This window comes from Penaeus chinensis, chromosome 6 (assembly GCF_019202785.1).
Source record: "Penaeus chinensis breed Huanghai No. 1 chromosome 6, ASM1920278v2, whole genome shotgun sequence".
In the NCBI taxonomy this organism is placed as follows: domain Eukaryota; kingdom Metazoa; phylum Arthropoda; class Malacostraca; order Decapoda; family Penaeidae; genus Penaeus; species Penaeus chinensis.
The window spans coordinates 11,914,549-11,923,041 of record NC_061824.1 but is presented as its reverse complement, the minus strand read 5'-3'; the positions used below and the strand labels follow the sequence as shown (position 1 = coordinate 11,923,041).

At 35.0% G+C, this 8,493-nt stretch overlaps 1 protein-coding gene across 5 annotated transcripts in view; it reads right to left on the bottom strand.

Moving 5' to 3' along the window:
• Positions 1-1,989: 1,989 nt before the first annotated feature.
• LOC125026384 (inhibitor of nuclear factor kappa-B kinase subunit alpha-like) overlaps positions 1,990-8,493 on the bottom strand; it is a 17,452-nt gene continuing 10,948 nt past the window's right edge. For all 5 annotated transcript variants that reach the window (XM_047614801.1, XM_047614804.1, XM_047614803.1 and 2 more), the window contains exons 11-15: positions 6,896-7,076; positions 6,441-6,593; positions 6,116-6,260; positions 5,596-5,783; positions 1,990-4,771 (exon numbers count right to left, since the gene is read on the bottom strand). In XM_047614801.1, the coding sequence (XP_047470757.1) occupies positions 4,582-4,771; positions 5,596-5,783; positions 6,116-6,260; positions 6,441-6,593; positions 6,896-7,076 (857 nt within the window). In that variant the 3' untranslated portion in view covers positions 1,990-4,581. The remainder of the gene's footprint in view (positions 4,772-5,595; positions 5,784-6,115; positions 6,261-6,440; positions 6,594-6,895; positions 7,077-8,493) is intronic.

Sequence of the window (8,493 nt, the reverse complement as noted above, 5' to 3'; positions counted from 1 at the left end):
TTTTCTCAGTCCTTTGTTATTTTTTTACTATGCCTTTTCCATGTTTTCTATGTTTAATGTTTAATGCCCTCGAAAAGTTAGTACTTGAAGGCAAAATTGATGGATCAAGAGCTAGAGGTCGACAGAGAAAAATGCATTTGGATGATTTGGCTATGGCAGCAGGCATAGCCAAATGCTGCGACATCAAAGGTCATATAGCATTTGGTAAACTATTGAGGTGGGAGAGGTTTACAGATGTTCTTTATTAGAACAATAAGTCTTAAGTTTCAACAGTCATGTGGCATTATAAGATAGTATGGTAGTGAAAGGAATAGAAAGAGGCTAGGATAGGGATTGATAGAAGAGGAAGGGATAAGGACAAAGGGTGATTAGATCAATTTGCAGTAATTCTCTCTTTGATCATATTTTCTCCTCTCCAGATTTATTATATTCTTCGTGGGTGGCCAGGACTTTAGTTTTCTTTATGACATCAATTAGTTTTTTTTTTCACGAATGTCACTTTTAATGGGTGTTTCTTTCCCTCCATGAATAATTCTAACCTCCTATGAGCTACGATATTCTGCTCCGAGAATTCGGGATTTATGACCTTGAGGATACTGACAATCAATTTCTTATCTTTGTTGTATCGTTCGAGTCCGTCTTGTATGGCTATGTCTTTGTTTGCTTCAACCAATATAGCAGTGTTCTTTTCTTTACCGTATTTTTTTTCTTTACCGTATCTGCTAGGCCTTTGATTTTGATGTCTTTTTCAAACTTTTTTTCCATTTCATTACCTATAGACCACTACCCACCCACTACCCGATTCTCTTCATATTTAACAGATATGAGCTGTACTGCATCAGTGTGATAAACAGCACTCTTTGTGTGTGTGTGTGTGTGTGTGTGTGTGTGTGTGTGTGTGTGTGTGTGTGTGTGTGTGTGTGTGTGTGTGTGTGTGTGTGTGTGTGTGTGTGTGTGTGTGTGTGCGTGTGTGCGTGAGCGCGCATGTGTGCACTCCTATAAGCATGTGGGTGCGTGCATGTGTTTGTTCACTGAAAAGCAAATTATAATCACTTGATTTATTAATATGATCTTAGTACAAAATGACTAGACAAAACAATCCAGAGAGTTTAGTTGTATAACTTATTTACAAATCTGTATCACATTTAATGCATCACTTTGTATAAGAAAAGATGAAATAAACATGACAAGATGGGAAACCTTCAAATATTATACAGATAAGGTTGCAGAGCTCACAAATAATACCTGATGTTAAGTAAAAAGAAAAAATACTGACAACAAAACTTCCATAAATTGGTAGTGCTACTTATATTAGTTTTTGTTAATATGTACAGTAAATTTTTTTTTGCAATATTAATTACAAACCCGAAAACCTATATTTTTTTTGCAGATCAAAGTACATAATCACATGACAAATAATAAGACAAGTAATTACTATAACCAAAATATAGCAAAATCACCAAGGTAGTCACACACCTCACAGAACTATATATTCATAACCTCTACTGAGAAGAATAAAATGCATAACATAGCATTTAGTCTGATGCTTACACAATATCCACAACCTACAATGCAGTTATTCATCTTGCTAGTGGGTAGTCATCAGACGCATTTTGTACTTACTCTGCTGTCTGTATTACCAAGTGATATGTGATAAGTATCTGCTATTGATGGTTCTAAAATAATGTATAAAATAATGCACAAAGCAACAATAAATAATCCTTACTTAATTCTTCTTAAAGCTCTCATATATTTCTGAGAATATTGAGAATACGTGTCATTACCGTTTTTTACCATACAAAAACTAAAACAGATTGTATGGTATACTGTAATAAACTATGCATACTACTGCACATCAGTATGGATATATTGTCAGTGCCATGGCTCAGTAGATTACAATGTGCCTCTCACTGTGGAGAACAATATTTGACCCCATTGCTGGACCATTACAAACACAAGAATAAATAAATAAATAAATAAATAAATAAAAAAAAAAAAAAAAAAAAAACAGCTCAGGCATTGGCAACAATATCCTGGCCAGTTCAAAAAGGATAGACTTATAAGAAGTATATGCATGACCATGTACAGTATAAGGAGAACTTATGACAAGGACTTTAATTATTACCCAAAGAAATTGTTCTTGAGAATGTATGTTCCATACTCAAGTATACAGTCACAATTCATATATAAGTATCTATATTTACATGTACCACTGTGGTTCTACCCCATGTTTCCATGATGTACATTAACAGAACCTGTGAACTGACTTTTTTGTCACATTAATGAAATAATTTACATATTTTAACAATAAAAAAGATATGGCAAAACAGGCTTAATTTCAAGCTACTTACACGCCATATATGCTGAACATTATTATATAATGACACATTTTTCTAATTTCATCAGAAATGGGTGTGTGCATGTGAAAGTGTTAATTTTTGATTAATTAAGAAAAAGTTGTGAATTTACATCCCCTACATCATATTCAAGACTAGGTAAAGTTGTTCTTGCACAAGCACCTGTATTATGTTACTATAATGTTACTGAACACTTGGTATCACAGACACCAAACAAAAATGGTCATTATTAACTATCCACAATATAATATCAGCTAGTTAAAATTGTATGCAAAACAATAATAATCTAAAGTAAAATTCTACCACATGCATATGATCTACATGTTTAGAATTATCACATATCCTACTGTATTAGGAAGAGAACATAAGTGTCAGTCCTTTTGCTACACATATACCAATGAAACTGAAATGTAAACTTAGAAGTATAATATAGTGATGTATAATTGCATTACAGATCATTTGTGACAAAAGAAACATTTTAAAAATATCAGTACAAAACTATTTTAAGTATGGAGTGACCTGGTAATGAAGTCCTTTCATTTGCAAATCTGTCAAACACACACATATATGCAATTGCACACACAAATATGTGCATGCATATAAACACATCCACACAATTAATAGTGTTCATTGCAACAAATGTAGAGGTTATGAATGAGAATTAATACCTTCACAGCACAAGAGATGTATTTGACTGGTGTCGACTATATTACTGATGAAAACATAGTCCAAGCTAGTTAAATACATTGCTTGCTCTGTGCAGACATTTATTCTCATTCTTCACATCAATAACATGTACAAATACAATGGTGCACTCAAACACACAATCAAGTACACTGGTGCACTCAAACACACAATCAAGTACACAGACATACATGCACAAATTGGCTTTAAAATAGAGGAAATACAAGCAGGAGAAACAAATTGGCACCTACTTATTATGCACCTTTGTAGGTAAATAAATAAAATAGAACACAATAATTGAGCTTCTACTTTCTGACTGCAACTTTCATTGAAGTTTTTCTCTCATTTTTTTTTATAAACTCATGATATTATCATTTCCTAAATAAATACTTTTAGAAAGGCACTTTCTGCTGTTTATGTGACATAGATTCTCAGATCAATGCAAATGCAACTTTTGAATTAAGAGTTGAAAAAAAATATCGGATTAAACAGTCAATAACTAGGACTACATCTCCATTAAGGTATGCTGATGTGTAGAAAACACTGTAATTTTGATACAAAGAAATGCATATACTGTATGTCACATGTATTTGAACTAAATTTCACCTTTGTGGCTAAAAGAATCACAAGTGGAACTGTATGTTTTAAATTGCTTTTTCTCTGTTTTATTAAAGATTCAGCGGGCAAGTCCATCTATGGGTTAGTGAAGAAAAGCTAGAAACATTCAATGAAACTGTACCTTCATCAGCAATATAAAGCATTACCATCATTTATTAATTTTATAATGGATATTCATAAAAGATCAAACTGACCTTTATTCTCCTGTATGGAAAAGAAACATTCCTGAACATAAGAACTGCTAAATTTCATACAAAGCCAGCAAGAACACTCTAAGCTGAGTCACATACAGTTGAATGCCTAGCAATCCCCAATCTTGTCTGGAATATTTCTACAGCAATAATGAATGTGGAAGAAAAAAGGAGAAAAGTAAAAAAGAAAAAAAGAAAAAGAAAAAAACTGCCCAAAATGTGAAGCACATATCACACATTAGCTATTTAAAATTATCCATCATAAAAAGTCACTATCTTTTTCTAGAGCAGACTAGTTATCTGATCATTCTCATAATAGAGTGAGTGAGTGAGCGAGCAAGTGCGTGTGTGTGTGTGTGTGTGTCTGTGTGTCTGTGTGTGTGTCTGTGTGTGTGTGTGTACCTGTTTGTGTGCGCCTCTAATTTCCACAGAAGTTCAAATGACATAATAAAGCAGTTCCTGCTGCATATAAATCTCTGCTATGATATTTCATATAACAATATAATTACATAATTGATAAACTGTATATGTAGAATATATTGTAAATAAATTATATGGTACAAGATTTATGGTGATATATCTCCATACTGGACACAATTTTTCCTACTTTACATTAAGCAGATAATCCTCATTATCATCAGTTTTCTAGTCAGTAAGCTGGTTCAATAACTGAGATACCTACAGAATATAAAATAAATATTTAAAATTTTCCATAACGTATCAGCAGAAGACTACAAAGAAGTTTCAACTGCCTTCTTATTCATTGCTGCTTGACTGGTTGGGGAAGGGGTCCTCTTCTCGGGCAAGGTTGGTGGCAGCATGAGGCCATCTGCTGTGACTGGAGGGCTCAGGGCAGTCGGAGACCTGGCCGCGCCTATCACGAGGTTGGAGTTTACGTTTCCTGAGAGCATCTCAACCATCCTGAAAGTGTGCATGGGCATTAGCTGTTTTTCTTCCCCTTAAAAAAACTAACTAATAAGAACACTAATTTTAGGACTTAAATTTGGGAAAATGTTTGGGAATATGTCATGATCCACCAAATATTTTCACCAATATATATCCTCTACACATTCTTCCCTCCTAAAATTATGTGGAATTGGTTAACAGCATTATGGATGTTTTGTCCATAGAAATAAAAAATGTTTTCACAGATGTAGCCTAGATATTTGAATCAAACATTCATGTGTGATAGATAACTTTACCTTACACCTGTGTTGAGGAAAAACTATCGCTAATAAAATTATGGCACAATTAAAACCAAACCAGTGCAATGTGGTCTTCACTACACACTCTGATGTTTGTGATTTGTGAATATTCAAAATGTAATAATATAGAGTACTTCCTGTATACAATGCATGTTTTATACAGCTTTGACTAAATTATATTACCCTTTTACAATTACTCTCAAAACAGACTCCAACTTTTGAATCACTCTCTCTATTGTCCAAAATCTATGTATGGTTAACTATCATTTATGATTATTGTCCTCATTTATTTTCTTATAGTATTAAGCACTTATCTAAATACTCCAAACTGCCTGTTGATAACATAGTAACAGCTGTAAACAGGCTTCACCAGAATGGCTCTTTCTGAATTATGGATGAACTGCAATACTGGCCAAGAAAATTGCTATCCACTGAAGTTTTTACTTTGCTCCTTACCTACCCTGATCCTACTAGCTTAGAAAAAAAGACAAAGAAGAAGAAAATGAAGAAAAAACAAAGTGATAAATTCATAAAACTTACTGGCAACGAAGAGCACGATTTTCAGCTATAATGGCATCTGATTCCTTCTTTGACTTTTCAAGCAAATTATTGAGTGAGCTCAAGACTGCTGGTGACGGGGGTTTCTTTGGCAACTGCGAAGCATTAGGAATGGGCTGGGGTGCCTGGGCCATTCCAGCTGCTGTCCCACCAGTACGGCTGTGGTTGATCTGTGGTAAATTGGTCAAAATCAAGAATAATATTTAGGAAAAAGAAGGAAAAATGAAAAGTTGATATCATTATTATGATTCAATTCTCACTTAGGTTTAATTTAATATCTAGACTAAATATTCTAAATATTTATATCTTTTAATCTTTCCTAACATCCTACTGTACCTATTTCTTTACTAAGTCCAGCAGGAGATGCCTTTATGCTTGGGATGATTAAGGAATAATAAGAGAAGAAAACTGACAGATAATAAGAAAAATGTCGCATGCTTTCTTTGATAGCATACGCCCACAACAGATCAACAACACATCACAGAAATCCAATGCAACTTACTGCAATTTCCATGATCTTCCAAATGTCCTTCTGGCGTTGCTTCTGAAGTGAAGATATGTGTTGTGCGGTTCTTGCTGCATCTTGCAAAACAGCTTCTAATGGTGAAGAGAGAGCAGCTACTTCACTGCAACATTCACTCTGTTTCCTATTAAACAAATATCAAGTCAGATTTATTTTGATATAAATAGATTATCTAAGTAAAATGATGTAATAGAAATCTCATTTTACTCAGTATTCATCAATAATAATGAAATGGGGATATGATAAAGAAAATATAAACAATAGTATATCTAATATATATCATGTATCATAATGTACTACTTACTCTACGTGTTTATAAAGATCTTGTTGCAATCTGTCCCTTTTTCTCAAAGCTTGTAGGAGCAACTTGCACATGTCTGTATTATCATGTGGTGTAGCACGCTGCTCTTTATTCCTTCTTCTCAGATTACAATAATGGTCTTCTCCAGCTGTTAATCTGATTAGAATTATCACTAAGTTAGCATAAACAATTACAAAACTTCCATCATCTTGAAGAATTTCAGAAAATTCTGACTTTGACTAATGAAACACTACTGAACAATCAAGTAAATTATCTATTAGTACTACTCATTAAATATCAGGTATTTCATTCAAATCACCATGTGGTGTAAGAGCACAATAAACATCAAAAGAAAATGAATGTCTAGTATAACCACCCTAGTGTATATCCAGAATCCCTTCTAAACTAATTTTCAATAATGCAACTGCCACTTTGTAAGGGAAGATTAAAGAACCTACACAGAATCTAGAGAATCAATAGCTCTTGCTCGGGCAAATGGTGAACACTGTAGTTCCAGGATGCGAGTGTTTAAGGCAGTGAGTGAGCCTTCTAGTTGCTGCACGCGTTCCACCACAGCATGCACTTGTCTTAGAGTTACCTCTCCCATTTCTCTCCAGCCGCTGTATAGCTTCTCTGAGGCTGAATAAGAAGATAAAACTTTAGAAACCTTAACAAGCACAAAGTTATTATGAGAGAGCACAAAATGTAGGATTAACTTTCCTAGTACTTCATCCATTTGGAAAGGCCTAGTTTATGTTACAAGATTATGGATTAAGAGAAAGATGCAGTGCATTTTATGCATTTATGACTGCCTGTGAGTAACCAAGTAGCAGACTGCCTAGGACTGGCTATACCTTGAGGTGAGCCTGAATCCCTACGATCTGGAAGATGTGACCATCATGTCATTTAGCTTGAGAGCAGGTGACGTGAACGCGCTGTCATGGAAAAATTTGCCTGTGGGCTGGGGTGATGCGAAATTGCCATCATGAGCATTTTGGCCAGGGTGATGGGAATGACTTGCCATGAGTGCAAAAACCCCTTGAAGGGTGATTAGACTCTATTGGTGTTTAGGATGGCACTTTTGCTTTACTTCCATTGATAAATGGGTGTGGAATGTATCATTTGTTAGCCATGACACATAAAAAAAATGCTACTGAGTTATGGACCTCCTACAGAGAGTCTGTGCAGAGAAAAGAGTCTATTACCATCTGGATAAAGACTAATACAGACATTGGAAGATGGCAAAAAAGATAAAAATGCTTATGCAGAAAAAGAGAAAATAACATTACAAAGGGAGGGAGAGTCTTGTCACCACACATGAGAGTTTGTGCGCTCACGGCCTAAGAGACGCACACCTGTCAGAGTGACCACTCAAATAAGCCTAATGTTCGTATTTTTGGCAATGAAGACTGGGATCCAGTGGGTTAGTGTCATAATACTGCAGTAATGAAAAGGTGAACAGAGAAATAGAGAGAAAAGAGAGAGAATGAAGAAGAATGATGGGCATTTTTTTCTCAATTAGTACACCACCTTAACCATTTTGCTCTGAAAGGTTTAAAAGATGTGCACTACTCATGTACGGGGCACTCGCCTGTAAGTGGTAGCTTTGAATGTATTGTGTCAAGTCTCTCATCTAATGCAGTTTCTTCCTCTAACTCACTCACTCACTCACTCACTCACTCACACACAGAAAGTTGAAAAGAAAGATTCAATAAAGCCTGAAGTTCAATTCATGGTAAATTAAGGTATACTCACTCACTCACTCACTCACTCACTCACTCTCTCTCTCATCCCAGGTGGAAGGGTAAGAGGTGAAGTAAAGGACAGGGAGATATGTAAGACCACAGAAGGGGAAACTGTGACATAGACTCTGCCAAAGATAGTTTCTCATTTTGGGTAGAGGGTGGGGCATAGTCTAGCTGATTTATATGATTTGTAGTAAAAGGGATGGTTGGTGGAGCTATAGGATTTCAAGGGTTATATATGGTGTCACAGTATATTTCACTGGCTTCATGCTGCCAAAACCGTATGAGATGGGTTAACAAAATATTTGCAA